Source organism: Daphnia magna, linkage group LG2 (assembly GCF_020631705.1).
Source record: "Daphnia magna isolate NIES linkage group LG2, ASM2063170v1.1, whole genome shotgun sequence".
NCBI classification, from domain to species: domain Eukaryota; kingdom Metazoa; phylum Arthropoda; class Branchiopoda; order Diplostraca; family Daphniidae; genus Daphnia; species Daphnia magna.
The window spans coordinates 13,860,005-13,873,454 of NC_059183.1; the positions used below are offsets into that span (position 1 = coordinate 13,860,005).

Consider the following 13,450-nt stretch of genomic DNA (forward strand, 5'->3'; position numbering starts at 1 on the left):
CCATCGTTTAAAAGTAGATTCAACCCAGACGTTTTTCGATGGAAGTCACAAAAACGATCTGTCGGTGTAGCAATGTTCTGGAAAATGGCGTAGATTCCATGTGGCTAATAGGTCCACTTTGTGACTGTATTGGGCCAGTTTTTCAAAATGTATTTAGAATATGGTTGGATGAAAAAAATTTTCTTCTAGATGGTGTTTGCGTCGCTTCCCGCCAATTATTATGTCGTTGTGTGTTCTCGTCCTCACAAAAGGGTGAATAGTCTGATCGGAACCGTCTGCAATCCTACTTCTCAGAGAACGTCAGAATCCGCACTTCATATCTTTCTGTTTCAGACCGGAGACAGATTTCAACGTATTCTAGAGGTCTTAAATTCATTTTTACTCGACAATGTCTGACATGACACTTCTGTTTAAACGTATCGCGAATATCAACGAGAAAACATATCTAATCGATTGCCACGACAATATGTACTTTCGGTTTTACAGATCTGCGCAGCGCTAATTGCCTCGTCAAATAAATCATCAACCTACACGAGAGATGTCTGTCGAGATGAATCCTGTCGTGAGGACGGGTGAAATCAAAAAGGACCAAGGAGTCTTGGTTTTGGAGAAAGACACGTTCCAGGCTGCCATTACTGATAACAAGTTCATCTTTGTTGCATTTTGTGAGTTCATTTTCCTTGTGTATATTTTTAGCAATAGCTTCTATCAACTAGAATTGTTGTGCAAAATTCTGCTTAAATATGAGCTAGTTTTTTGTTTAAGTTGATTCTTTAAAGCGATTCAAAGACCCAACATTCGTCGACCTTCAATCGAAAAGAAAAGTAGACGGAAAGTGAATGAACTTGTGCTTTGAATTTCAGCAACCGTCCGTTTTCTTTACTTTTTTTTCTGAATTTTAATTATAATCTTTATTTTCCAATTTGTTTCTAGATGCCCCATGGTGTCGTTTTTGCAAAGTTCTAGAGCCGGAATACATCAAAGCCGCGCAAAAGCTGAGAGACATGAACTCCGACATTCAGTTGGGCAAAGTTGATGTCACAGAACAAGCCGAACTTGTCAAAGAAAACAATGTTCGCCATTGTTTCCAATTTGTAAGTTTTTGCTAAATTTTTAAGCTTTTACGATCATTGTAAGTTTTTGAGTAAGCTTAAAGCTTTTGTAAGTTTTTCTGATATTGTGTAAGTTTTTTCAGCAAAATGGAACCAGAGTCATATTACATGGTCGAACTACTCCTGTACGCCCGACGTCACTTTTCGCGAAACTCGCTCCCTCCAACAGTGCTGCACCAAGCGGATTTTGACTGGGAGAAGATAGCAAGGATAGCGTTTTGCATTGTAGTGCATCAGATCTCCGCGTGTGGCGCAGCACTGTCGAAGGGAGCGAGCTATGGTGAGCGTTAAAAATCGGGTTCGCTAAAAGTGACGTGGGTCGTGGATTATTTACAGGAATTTAACATGGAGTACTTTAACCACTGTGATGGAACATTTAGCCTTTTGGCTGCTTTTGGAGCTGCAGATTGCTGACTTCTGCAGGCGGTGTGGCAACTTTTTTATTATACAGTGGGGCAAGTGGTCTAAACAAATAGCAGAAGCAAATTAGCAGACAAATTTTAGATTTAAAAATTTCATACACCAAAGAAGAAATTCCAAATTTCGAACGAGTGGATTTAGATCCACATGCGTATGTTTACATGAAATTTCATTAATTTTCTTGATTGGATCGTGAACCTTTAATGCACGCAACTTATCTGTATTCTCTGTAGACTGGAAGAATAGTTTTTGGAGTTAATTATAAAAGAGTTAACTCGTCTCTAATCGAAATGTCTAATGCGGATACAAGGTTTTTTCTTAATAAAAAAAAAGTAGTTTACAATTTTTAAAAATAGTTTTTATTTTTAAAATAAAATGTAAGTTTTTCTCCAAGTTTTCAAAGTTAACGCAAGTTTTTTGCCAGTTTTTTTGGAAATAGCGTAAGTTTAAATGTAAGCTATTCCTTTTCTGGAAAGCTAAAAAACAAGATCTATCAGACACCTTACAAGCTTTCTTATTTTTCAGAATAGATATTACATATCTCATGACTCCGTCAGTACTCTCAGATTCTATCGCGACGGAAAGCCCTCATACTATAATGGTATGAATGACAGTAGTTATTTTAGTCACTGTTGAGCAACCAGCGAATGTTCATTTAAGGCTGTCATACTGGTGATGAAATCGCCAACTGGTTGCTGAAGAAGACTGGCGCTTTAGCTAAATCAATCGCGACTGTCGATGAAGCCAAGGAATTCGCCTCAGCCAGCAACGTTGTCGTTCTCGGTTTCTTCAAGGTAATAAAATAAACGTTTTGCGTTAATACTGATTTCTAACTCATAAATTTGTTTTTCCACAGGATCTCGAATCTGAGGCTGCCAAGCAATACCTCGCTGCTGACCAAGCAGTCGAAGATATCCCCTTCGGTATCACCACCGATGCTGATGTCCTTAAACAGCACGGAGTAACTACCGATGCCGCTGTCTTCCTGCTCAAGAAGGTCGACGATCTCAAGGTTGCTTTCGAGGGTGATATCACTTCCGATGCTATCGTCAAATTCGTCAAGACCGAATCGCTCCCTTTGGTTTCCGAATTCTACCATTACTACGATGAGATCATTAGTAGTAAGATCAAGAATCACTTGGTTATCTTCGTTGGCAGGAGCCATACCGATGCCGATAAAATTACCCAAGCCGCCCGTGATGTTGCCAAGCTTTTCAAGGGCAAGGTTAGTACCAAAAGTGTTCTAGACATTCAAATCGTTAACTCATTTATTTATTCTCCTAATTAGATTTTGTTCGTCACCGTCGACACTGATGAATATGTTCACGAAGAATTCTTCGACATGAAGAAATGCGAACTCCCAGCAATGCGTCTTATACATTTCGAAGAAGAGAGTGCGAATAGGAAGAGATACAAGCCTTCTTCTGAGGAACTTACTCAGGACTCGATAAAGGACTTCGTTCAAGACTTCATTGATGGAAAAGTCAAGCCTTATTTGCGCTCTGAAGATACTCCAGAGGACTGGGATAAGAATCCAGTTAGAATACAGGTTTCTAATCCTCGTTTCTTTCCTGGTACTTACTCCGATGTGAGGACTGATGAAATAAAAAAGGACCAAGGAGTCTTGGTTTTGGAGAAAGACACGTTCCAGGCTGCCATTACTGACAACAAGTTCATCTTTGTTGCATTTTGTGAGTTCATTTTCCTTGTGTATATTTTTAGCAATAGCTTCTATCAACTAGAATTGTTGTGCAAAATTCTGCTTAAATATGAGCTAGGTTTTTTGTTTAAGTTGATTCTTTAAAGCGATTCAAAGACCCAACATTCGTCGACCTTCAATCGAAAAGAAAAGTAGACGGAAAGTGAATGAACTTGTGCTTTGAATTTCAGCAACCGTCCGTTTTCTTCACTTTTTTCTGAATTTTCATTATAATCTTTATTTTCCAATTTGTTTTTAGATGTCCCATGGTCTGGTGTTTGCAGAGCTCTAGAGCCGGAATACATCAAGGCCGCGCAAAAGCTGAGAGACATGAACTCCGACATTCAGTTGGGCAAAGTTGATGCCACAAAACAAGCCGAACTTGCCAAAGAAAACAAGATTCGTGGCTACCCCACTCTCAAATTCTACCGCGATGGAAAGCCCTCAGACTATAATGGTATGAATGACAGTAGTTATTTCAGTCACTGTTGAGCAACCAGTGAATGTTCATTTAAGGTCGATTAAATTGTACTGGTGATGAAATCGTCAACTGGTTGCTGAAGAAGACTGGCCCTGCAGTCCTGCAGCCTATTGCAACTGTCGATGAAGCCAAGGAATTCGCCTCAGCCAGCGACGTTGTCATTCTCGGTTTCTTCAAGGTAATAAAATAAACTTTTTGCGTTAATACTGATTTCTGAACTCATAAATTTGTTTTTCCACAGGATCTCGAATCTGAGGCTGCCAAGCAATACCTCGCTGCTGCCCAAGAAGTCGATGATTTCCGCTTCGGTATCACCGCCGATGCTGATGTCCTTAAAGAGTACGAAGTAACTACCGATGCCGCTGTCTTCCTGCTCAAGAAGGTCGACGATCCCAAGGTTGCTTTCGAGGGTGATATCACTTCCGATGCTATCGTCAAATTCGTTAAGACCGAATCGCTTCCTCTGGTTATCGAATTCAACCACGAAAGTGCCCAAAAGATCTTTGGTGGTGAGATCAAGAATCACTTGCTTATCTTCGTTGGCAAGAGTCATGCCGATGCCGATAAAATCACCCAAGCTGCCCGTGATGTTGCCAAGCTTTTCAAGGGCAAGGTTAGTCCCAAAAGTGTTCTAGACATTCAAATCGTTAACTCGTTTATTTATTCCCCTAATTAGGTTTTGTTTGTCACCGTCGACACCGACGAATATGATCACCAACGTATCCTCGACATCTCTTCGGTAAAATGAAGAAAAGCGAACTCCCAGCCATGCGTCTTATCCATTTGGAAGAAGAGATGACCAAATACAAGCCGTCTTCTGAGGAACTTACACAGGATTCGATGAAGGATTTCGTTCAAGACTTCATTGATGGCAAAGTCAAGCCTCATTTGCTCTCTGAAGATATTCCAGAGGACTGGGATAAGAATCCAGTTAAAATCCTCGTCTCCAAGAACTTTGATTCTGTCGCCTTTGATAAGGAGAAGGATGTATTGGTCGAATTCTACGCTCCTTGGTAATATCCTTTGGTTTACAATCGTTCAGTTGATTCTTTTCCATAAACTACCGTTTTTGTCCATATTAGGTGCGGACACTGCATTCATTTGCTCCCCATTTACAATTTTCTGGGTGAAAAGTACAAGGATCATGAAAGCATCGTTATTGCCAAAATAGATTCCACTACCAACGAGTTGGAGCATACGAAAATCCAGGTGTTCCCCACAATCAAACTGTACCAGAAGGGAGACAACAAGGTATTTTTCGGTGCCTCAGGGTTTTCGAGAATTAAATTAAGACGTGGGCCGGCTGGGCTCGTCCGTTAGTAAAATCATGATTTAACCAGGGTCCATTTCAGTAAATCGAGATAAAATGAATATTTCTATAACACATTTTGTGTGACACGTCAAGGTTGTCGAGTATAATGGTGAGCGAACTTTGGCCGGCTTGAGCAAGTTCTTGGAAACTGTTGGTACTTACGGACAAGCTGCTCCCGAAGAGGTATAGTATTAAATGAAGAAAATCGACGGATGACTGGGGGAAGCTCGCCACCAAAACTCGCTCACTACCAAATCTTCCTCTTTTTTAACCTACATCTTTGAGTTTACAAAGGATGAATTGCATGTTTGTAAATGCGCGTCCTTGCATGGCCTGATTCTCATCAGTAGCTGACTTGCGATCTGTTTCTCTTCTTTTTCTATTCGATGTGATCCCTTACACGGGTGCACGCACTTTGGACGGCTTTCTAGAGTTTCTAGAGCAGAGTCTAAAGACACCATCCACAGTGAGTTTTTAACTTTTATTTCTAACCTTTCAGCTTTGCCTTGGGCTTCTCGGTGGCGAGTTTTCACGGGTTTGCGAAATTTGTTATTACGAATTACTAAACTGTTTTTTTATCGTTAAATAGGAGGACGAAGAAGAAGAGAAAGACGTTCCAGCCAAGGATGAATTATAAATTGTATTTAGGTTTAAATCACTACCTGGGGAAAGGGTTCTGACTTTGTTTTGTTTATATGTTCTGAATCTTTCTGAAATATATGTTATGTGTGGCTGGATATCAGCTTAAAAAATATAGATGTCGTTTTACCGTGTCAAGTAGCCGTCAGCTGGTGATTTTGAAAGTAAACAAGAACAATTAGATAGAGATGGTTGTTTAAATTTCTTTTATTAAATCGTAATTAATTCAAGCTACGCGTTAAAATTATTAAAAATTCAATAATCATAAATTATTAAAATTGAAATTATTAAAATTACTGAAATTATTAAAATTAAAATTAAGTTTATTTAATTTTAATTTCTCAAAATGATCTGTCACTGTCAGTCTAGCAATATTCTGGAAAATGGAGTAGATTCTATATCGATAAACACAGTCACAAGCTGGACCTATTAGCCAGTTTTCCTAAATGTCTTTGGAATATGGTCGGATGAAACAATTTTTCTTCTAGATGGTGTTTGCGTCGCTTCCCGCCAATTATTATGTCGTTGTGTGCTCGCCCTCGCTCGTTGGAACCGTCTGCAATCCTACTTCTCACACACCTACCGACTTACCAAGTTGTCATCCAACTGTTGTGCATATCTAACGGCTTTTTCGTTTATTCTTTTATTGCGTTTGAAATTTCTGCGTTGGAGAATAAAATGGCAGACATTCCTTCCACCGCGGACGGAACATTGACGGAAACTGCCACTGCTAGCGGCGCTGTAGAATCGTCATCAAAAAAAGAGTATCTAACTTCGTTATAAGATTGGCTAACACGTGATGAAGATATCGTTTTCCGTTATTGATCACAGGCAAATTACCGAAATTGCCATGAACCTATTGGTACAAGGTCGACGCCATCTCCTTGTATCTGATATTCCATCTGCCATTGCTGCTCTAGCAGAATCATCCCAGTTACTTGTTGAGCAGTACGGAGAATTTGCAGATGAATGTGCTGAGTCTTACTACTATTACGGCATGGCTCTTTTGGAAATGGCTCGAACTAATACTGATGTCTTAGGAGATGCAGTAGAAGGTGATAAATTAGCATACTGTGTCTTACCTGAATGTTTGTACATTATCTTTCTCTGTAGGTGAAAAAGAAGGTGAAGATAGTTCTGAATCGGAGGATGAAGAAAATGGTGATGATGAAGATGAAAGTGAGGAAGAAGAGGAAGAAAAGGTTGCTAATGGAGAGATGAAGACAAATGGAGAAGCTGAGAAATCAGTTGAATCTGAATGTAAGGAGAATGCTGATGGTTCAAAAGAGGGAAAATCAAGTTCTGAGGATGCTGAAGCAAAAATTGAACCCAAAGAAGAGGATGAGGACAAAACTGGGGATGTTGAAATGAAGGATAAATCTTCTGAACAGACAAAAGAAAACAACTCAGAGTTGAACTCTGGCAGAAAAGCTCTTGAAGACATTGATGGGAAAACTGAAGATAAAGTTGTTTCAAAACCCAAAAATGAATCAAAGGGCAAATCTTTGAAGGCAGCTGGCTCTGCTACAGAAGATAAAGTTGATTCTGCTGATGAAGATATCACTGCTGATGAAGTTTCAAATCTTCAACTTGCTTGGGAAGTGTTTGAATTGGCTAAAAATATTTATCAGAGGTAGCATTTTTGCTTCATATTTTCATTTGCTCTGAATTGATTTTTAAATCCAAATGTGCGATTCATTAGGAAAGCTGAAACAGATCCGCTAGCAAAACCTAAGCTGGCTGACGCTCTTATTAGATTGGCTGAAGTAGCAATTGAATCAGAAAATTATGCGTCAGCAATAGAGGATTTGCAAAAATGCCTTGAGATCCAAAAAGCGTCATTCCCAGCTGATAGCAGGTTTTGATTTCAGTTTAAGTGTGTTGATTCGCTTTTCCTTAAAGAATAATTTACATAACTACAGATCATTGGCGGAAACGCACTATCAGCTTGGCGTCGCCTATACATTTACGACCGAGTTCAAGGAAGCTGTGAATAGTTTTGAATCGGCAGCGTCTGTAATCCAACTTAGAATAGAAAACCTCAAGTGAGTAATAAAATCTTTGCTATTTTTTTATCATGACATGACTATGGTGATGTTGATATATAGGAATCCTGTTGAGAAGAAGCCCTCCATGGAGGAGCCTAAAAACTTATTTCACACTATTGAGGGTGAAATTGAGGAGCTGGAAACTTTGTTACCTGACATTCGGGAGAAAATTGCCGATACAATTGATTTAGAAAAGGAGGCGCTTCGTAAATTGGCCGAAAACGGTTCATGTGAACCAGGAACATCTACCAACTCAACTGCAGAGAATGGTAGTATGGAAACTGAGGTGGCCGTAACTTCTGGAGAATCACCAAATGCAGGAAAGCCTGCCACCGATATCACGCACTTGATTCGAAAAAAAAGGAAGCCCGACGAGAATTCTGAAACTGAGGCATCGGCAGCCAAAAAAATCTGTCCTGGTGTGGCTGTTGCAGATGCAGCGGTTGTTTAATCGTCAGAGAAGATTTTGAAGTACAACTTTCCCCGTGTTCTTCTCAACTCAGTTTTTAAAACTTGCTAATATTAATCGTACTCGGATAATACAACCTACATGTTTTTCGTAGTATTTATCATATCTAAGGTCCAAAATATTGTAAGTTGTAAAAGTTCGTTCGGAAAAATCCATGTCACAGGCGATATCACAAAATTAACAATTACTTTTTTTATTGGTTATTTGTACAAAACGGGATATATTTAACATTTTCTACCGGCAAAAAAAAGACCGATCGAGCCGTGAAGATGCCGACTAGGAAGTAAACATAACATATGACAACAGTGGAGTAGCAATGCTTACCACGTTACCGGTCCATTGAGTATTTAGCCCATCAACAAGAGTTAAGTTAGTGGTAGCTCTGAAGTCAACTAGTTACAAGTTTTTCTTTATCCAACATTTGAACTTCACTAGAAATGTCGGCAATGACACCACGCTTCACCGTTGGTGTAAACAAGGCAAATGGTCGAAGGCCTTGTAGGGAACCGGTTCCATTTCAAGAAATTTTACCATTGAAGTTGAAGGACTCGGTTTCTGGGAAGGGTGACAGAACATCAGGTATAGATTCTTTTAACCTGTAAATACATGATTTGACCTGAAAAAATTATGCATAGAGGTGGCTTGTCTCCAAGACATGGCTGTAATGTTGGCCTGCTTCAAAAAGCATGATTTCAACCAGGCATTGTGTTCAAAGGAGATCGGTGCATTTCAAACATGCTATACAAATTTCATGGTAAGTCTTCATACATTAACTTGTTGCAAGATAGATTGACAATTTCATCATTTTTAGATTGATCATCAAAAAGAAAAAAATATGGAAAGCACCATGGCTGGTACGAAATCCAAATTGCCATACAGAACCTTGAACAAAATCTTAAAGAAGTACCCATCTGCTTGAGTAACTTAAATGTAGAGGATTTAAGCACTAATAAATTGTTCTTCCCATCCTAGTAAGTATAATTTTGAAGGAAGATAAGAATTACTATGCCAATGAATTGCAAAGATAGATAATAAAATGATATAGATATATAGCTGTTACGAAAATTTTTAACTCTCAAATAGCAACTATTTTTAAAACTTGTGTAGGGCTAATTTTATTTGTATCCAGTTTAAGCTTTTTCAGTAAGAAAACAAGAAGCATTATTAATTTTTATTTGTTAAGGGCCTACAGTTTGTACTTTATTACACTCTTAAAGGCTAATTTATAGGGATGATAAGAATTAACTTTCGACTTGCGAGCTGGTGAGGCTACTTCATCTGTTTACTATGGAAGCTCTTGTTAACCCTACGGTTTTGCATGGGGAAAAAGCAAAAAATTATGTACGTTACGCACCGTCGCGACGGTCGGTAAAAAAAAAATAGGTACCCTGGGGAGGGTTTTAAGTTTGGCTTCATAGTGTGTGGCGCCTTGACTTCTGTATATTTTCAAGACATCTAGGGGAGAAATAACTAACTCCGTAGAATTTTTATGGACACATCAGCTGTCCCGTCAGCTGTTCGATTTTGCGTGGCTTCGGACTGATGGTGGATGTTTAAACGAACGTCTCATCTCTTCTTGAAATTTCTCCATCGATTCCGTGCGTTTTGAGCTGCATCTTGTGAATTCAATCAATGCAAAGTTATTCAAGGTATTATGGCAAAATTTCATTTAAATGAAACCTTGTACCACACATATTTTAAATTTTTAAAGGAGGACCATGGTTTGGCTTTGCTAGCACGTTTTTCATATCTGTTAGTCTTATGCACCCATTTTGTACCAAAGGTGATATGTAAAAAAAGTAGTTCTTTATAATCTATTTCCCCATCTAAATCTCTTGGATTCTTATAGGTATCATCAGGTGATGTTAGAATTTATTTTTAATAGTTTAAGGTTTTGTAATTGTTTTTTTCAGGTCTTCGGGATGTACTGATGTACTGTGGTGGTCACAATCTACTATTTCCCTATCTAAATTTCTTAGATTCTTGGAGGTGTCATCAGGTGTTGTTAATAGTTTAAGGTTTTGTTATTGTGCTTTCAGGTCTTTAGGATGTACTGATGTATGATGTAGGATGCCTGTGGTGGCCACAAAATCATTCAGTGACTTGGTTCAATCCAGGATTTGGTTTTTACGAAAGTGGTATACAGTTTTATTTTGCAGAGATCCTGGAGGTACCTGATTTGTTGCATTAGCGTTGGAGTCGCTCGGTGAGAGAATGGAATGCAACCAATGTTATGTTGTCAGTGTAAATAAAACATATCCAGTATCATTCTTGTGTTTGTTGAGTTATTGCCTCATTCAACAGAAACAAAGGAGTTAAAGAAGGTAATGGTTAAATCCTTTTGTAATACCACCATATGAAGCTATTTTGTGTAAGTCATTTTTTCCCTTTTTTTGCCAAGTGATTGCATTTGACAGTCAAATACAACAAAGAAAAAAATATGCATTTACTTATGATTCACCGACTGAAGTCTTTTGAAACAAGTACTCTTGAAATGACTGGACTTCAAGTGAAACAGGTTGGTAAAATAAATAATCCCAAGTTTATCTTTGATTTTGATAAATTCGACTATGGTCAAATGGAATAAACACACAAAATAAATTAAAATTAAAAATTGTTTTTATTGTCCCTCCTCCTCCCAACAATTCCACCACTATTTTACATAACATAATAAATATACATACAAATATATACACAAACATACACTTAACTAAATTAACCCGTTGGCTGCCAGGCCATGCAACCCGTAGGTTGCTTAAACTACAGTAGCTACGCATCGCGTCATAAGGATCGCGAACAAGGTGAGACTTGTCCGAAGACAAGTCCGGGCTGACACGGTGACGGAATCCGTTACAGGGAATGCACACCCTCAGGAATCCGCCACCGCATCGACAAAGAGAAGTCCCTAATGGTGCATTGCCTAAGGCGCCTTGCGGCGAAGGCCATTGCGGCCGGTCCCTACAAGCTACAAAAAAAATGGGACGCAAACGGGGTGGCAGCCAACGGGTTAACTTAAAATTACAATGCAAAATAAAACAATACCAAAGCGACGATCCACGCTGAACTCCCTACGTGAAGGGCGAAGGCGAAACCGGCGACGAGGTGATGGGGTAGACAAAGACAGCAAAAACGGCCAAGACGACGGCGAGACGGAGATGAAGGCGAAGACGGCCAAGACGACGACGACGAGACGGAGATGAAGGCGAAGACGGCCAAGACGACGACGACGAGACGGAGATGAAGGCGAAGACGGCCAAGACGACGACGACGAGACGGAGATGAAGGCGAAGACGGCCAAGACGACGACGACGAGACGGAGATGAAGGCAAAGACGGCCAAGACGACGACGAGACGGAGATGAAGGTGAAGACGTCAACGAAGACAGCGATGAGGTGAAAGCGTAGACAACGACAGGAAGACAAAGAAAATGTACTTCTAAATAGAATAAATTAGGAAAGAAAGAAATAAGCGATTTAAGGCAAAAAATGGGCATTTGTCTGATAAACGATGAAAATGACAACTTACGCGAGTGGTCCACTGGCGGCGAAACTACCGAAATTGTCGAAACCGCAGTGTTGTACGGAAGGAGGATGAAAATTTGCAGTCCTAACACAGAATTTTATGTTACAACACAGCAATGCTTCATAATGTGGAAACTTAAAATACCAAAAAATTGAGAAGGTGTTAAAGCCTATCCATGTTAGCTGGCTAAGTAATGGGGAGAAGAACAGCAGGATTAACTTAATCTTCTGTTATACAACAAAGATTTATATGTAAAAATGAGAAATCCAGATAATCCACCAAATTAAAATACCATTGTAGAGCAATGAAGATGAACCTTATTCCATGTTGGCATTCAACAGACTAAGAAGAGAGAAAGAGAAGCCTGTGTAGAGAGAATTGTTCAAATGTGTATAGTGGAAGATAAGTAATCTTCTGAAATACCAAAATGAAGCGCTAAAGTGTATGGATGATTATTGGCGGAGCTTGGAAATCTGGATACTTGTGATGCTGTGGGCTGACGGTTAGCAACACAAAGTAGATGAACACTCAGTGGTTGACTGATGTGAGAACACATCTCTAAGCTTAAACAAAAGACTTGAGGTCCATCAACAGTACTTGAACTGGATGGTGATCTTCATTTAAGGAATAGTGGCCTTCTTAAAGTGTCAGAATCCCTTGTGGTACATTGATGGCAGGAATGTAGGCTGCTGGTTCAGCAGCTGGCAAGGTGAAACACCTTCACATACAAAAATAAATCTATTTCAAGGGATTCCTTTTCAACACATACCCAACGATACTAATACTGAATAGATAGCAACAAACCTGAAATTTTTTTATGAAAAATCCTTTGAAACACAAAACAGAGTAACGTAAAAAACACCCATTTAACTTGTCACTCGTAATCTTCATCATATACGCACATCAACGCCATCTAGAGTTTCAGCCTAAAACACAAAATTTTATTTTATTTTGAATGTTGAAATAAGTACAATACTTGCTTTTAAGTGCTTGAATTTCCCTAATCTCTGATGGCTGAATTCCAATTTTAGGCATAACATCCTAGGATATCAACTACTAGTTGCAGCATGAAACGCTAAACATTTGTAGGTAAAAGTTGTCGTAGCTCGTAGGATCAGTCTGTAGTGTTGAAAGCAAGAAAAACACGGAATTATAGCTACCACACCCTAATGCATGCGAGAAAAGTATTTTAAATTGTTAGAACAATACAGCTCATTTTTTACTTTTTGTAGATTGTCACGAAAATTTTTAGCCAATATCTCCAGAAATAGGGATCCCATAACAAAACGAGTAAGATTTTCGTGATTCTTATCAAATTTGAGGTCGGAATGACGTGTTTTTAGCCAAAAGTCGGATTTGACCAAAATCGCGATTTTTCATGAACTATGAAAATTTGCGATTTTTGACGATTTTCGGGTGTTTTGAGCTGACACATGGAGTCGACCCCAAATTTGATGAGGATCACGAAAATGTAAATCTTTTTTCTGAAAGACCAACAAATAAAGAGTTATTTGGCATTTAAAAACCGGAAGTAAACCGGAAGTCGAAATTTTGGAAATATAAAAAATTAGCTCTGTTATCCTTTAAATGATTAACAAGATTTTGATATAGAAAAACTAAAATATTGTTAATAAAAGCTGTGCGATGTTTTAAAAATTCTAAAAGTACAATTCCAGTTCTGACACCTAAATAGACTTAAATCGAAAAATCCTACATTTAACACGATTAAACCCCTTAATTAATTTTTA

At 38.8% G+C, this 13,450-nt stretch overlaps 4 protein-coding genes across 4 annotated transcripts; 3 read left to right on the forward strand and 1 right to left on the reverse strand.

Moving 5' to 3' along the window:
* Positions 1-212: 212 nt before the first annotated feature.
* LOC116916637 (protein disulfide-isomerase 2) lies at positions 213-5,778 on the forward strand. Its single transcript, XM_032921915.2, is given in 15 exon segments — positions 213-363; positions 487-665; positions 934-1,094; positions 2,058-2,133; positions 2,193-2,326; positions 2,389-2,757; positions 2,821-3,223; positions 3,491-3,688; positions 3,748-3,890; positions 3,954-4,325; positions 4,389-4,442; positions 4,445-4,725; positions 4,795-4,963; positions 5,118-5,207; positions 5,614-5,778. Coding segments are annotated over 14 exon segments (2,625 nt in total). The 5' UTR covers positions 213-363; positions 487-538; the 3' UTR covers positions 5,662-5,778.
* A 415-nt stretch (positions 5,779-6,193) lies between these two features.
* On the forward strand, positions 6,194-8,276 carry LOC116916701 (histone-binding protein N1/N2). The gene is made up of 6 exons (XM_032922022.2): positions 6,194-6,427; positions 6,495-6,718; positions 6,777-7,296; positions 7,366-7,521; positions 7,586-7,708; positions 7,772-8,276. Exons 1-6 carry the CDS (start codon positions 6,342-6,344, stop codon positions 8,160-8,162), a joined length of 1,500 nt encoding a protein of 499 aa, XP_032777913.2. The 5' UTR covers positions 6,194-6,341; the 3' UTR covers positions 8,163-8,276.
* A 225-nt stretch (positions 8,277-8,501) lies between these two features.
* LOC116916792 lies at positions 8,502-10,448 on the forward strand. Its single transcript, XM_032922145.2, has 4 exons — positions 8,502-8,759; positions 8,816-8,934; positions 8,992-9,829; positions 9,892-10,448. Exons 1-3 carry the CDS (start codon positions 8,618-8,620, stop codon positions 9,097-9,099), a joined length of 369 nt encoding a protein of 122 aa, XP_032778036.1. The 5' UTR covers positions 8,502-8,617; the 3' UTR covers positions 9,100-9,829; positions 9,892-10,448.
* A 275-nt stretch (positions 10,449-10,723) lies between these two features.
* Positions 10,724-12,913, reverse strand: LOC123469930. The gene is made up of 5 exons (XM_045169276.1): positions 12,507-12,913; positions 12,126-12,420; positions 11,706-11,786; positions 11,450-11,615; positions 10,724-10,748 (listed from the first exon to the last, which is right to left on the reverse strand). Exons 2-5 carry the CDS (start codon positions 12,256-12,258, stop codon positions 10,724-10,726), a joined length of 405 nt encoding a protein of 134 aa, XP_045025211.1. The 5' UTR covers positions 12,259-12,420; positions 12,507-12,913.
* Positions 12,914-13,450: the final 537 nt, after the last annotated feature.

Coding starts and splice junctions, on each gene's coding strand:
- LOC116916792 (XM_032922145.2), top strand. CDS start 8,618: ATGTCGGCAATGACACCACGCTTCACCGTTGGTGTAAACAAGGCAAAT. Junction 8,760..8,815: donor GAAGGGTGACAGAACATCAG/GTATAGATTCTT, acceptor AATTATGCATAG/AGGTGGCTTGTCTCCAAGAC. Junction 8,935..8,991: donor CATGCTATACAAATTTCATG/GTAAGTCTTCAT, acceptor CATCATTTTTAG/ATTGATCATCAAAAAGAAAA.
- LOC116916701 (XM_032922022.2), top strand. CDS start 6,342: ATGGCAGACATTCCTTCCACCGCGGACGGAACATTGACGGAAACTGCC. Junction 6,719..6,776: donor CTTAGGAGATGCAGTAGAAG/GTGATAAATTAG, acceptor CTTTCTCTGTAG/GTGAAAAAGAAGGTGAAGAT. Junction 7,709..7,771: donor CTTAGAATAGAAAACCTCAA/GTGAGTAATAAA, acceptor GTTGATATATAG/GAATCCTGTTGAGAAGAAGC.
- LOC123469930 (XM_045169276.1), bottom strand. CDS start 12,258: ATGTGTTCTCACATCAGTCAACCACTGAGTGTTCATCTACTTTGTGTT. Junction 11,787..12,125: donor CACTTTAGCGCTTCATTTTG/GTATTTCAGAAG, acceptor ATTCTGTGTTAG/GACTGCAAATTTTCATCCTC. Junction 10,749..11,449: donor TTCGCCTTCATCTCCGTCTC/GTCGTCGTCGTC, acceptor ATTTGACCATAG/TCGAATTTATCAAAATCAAA.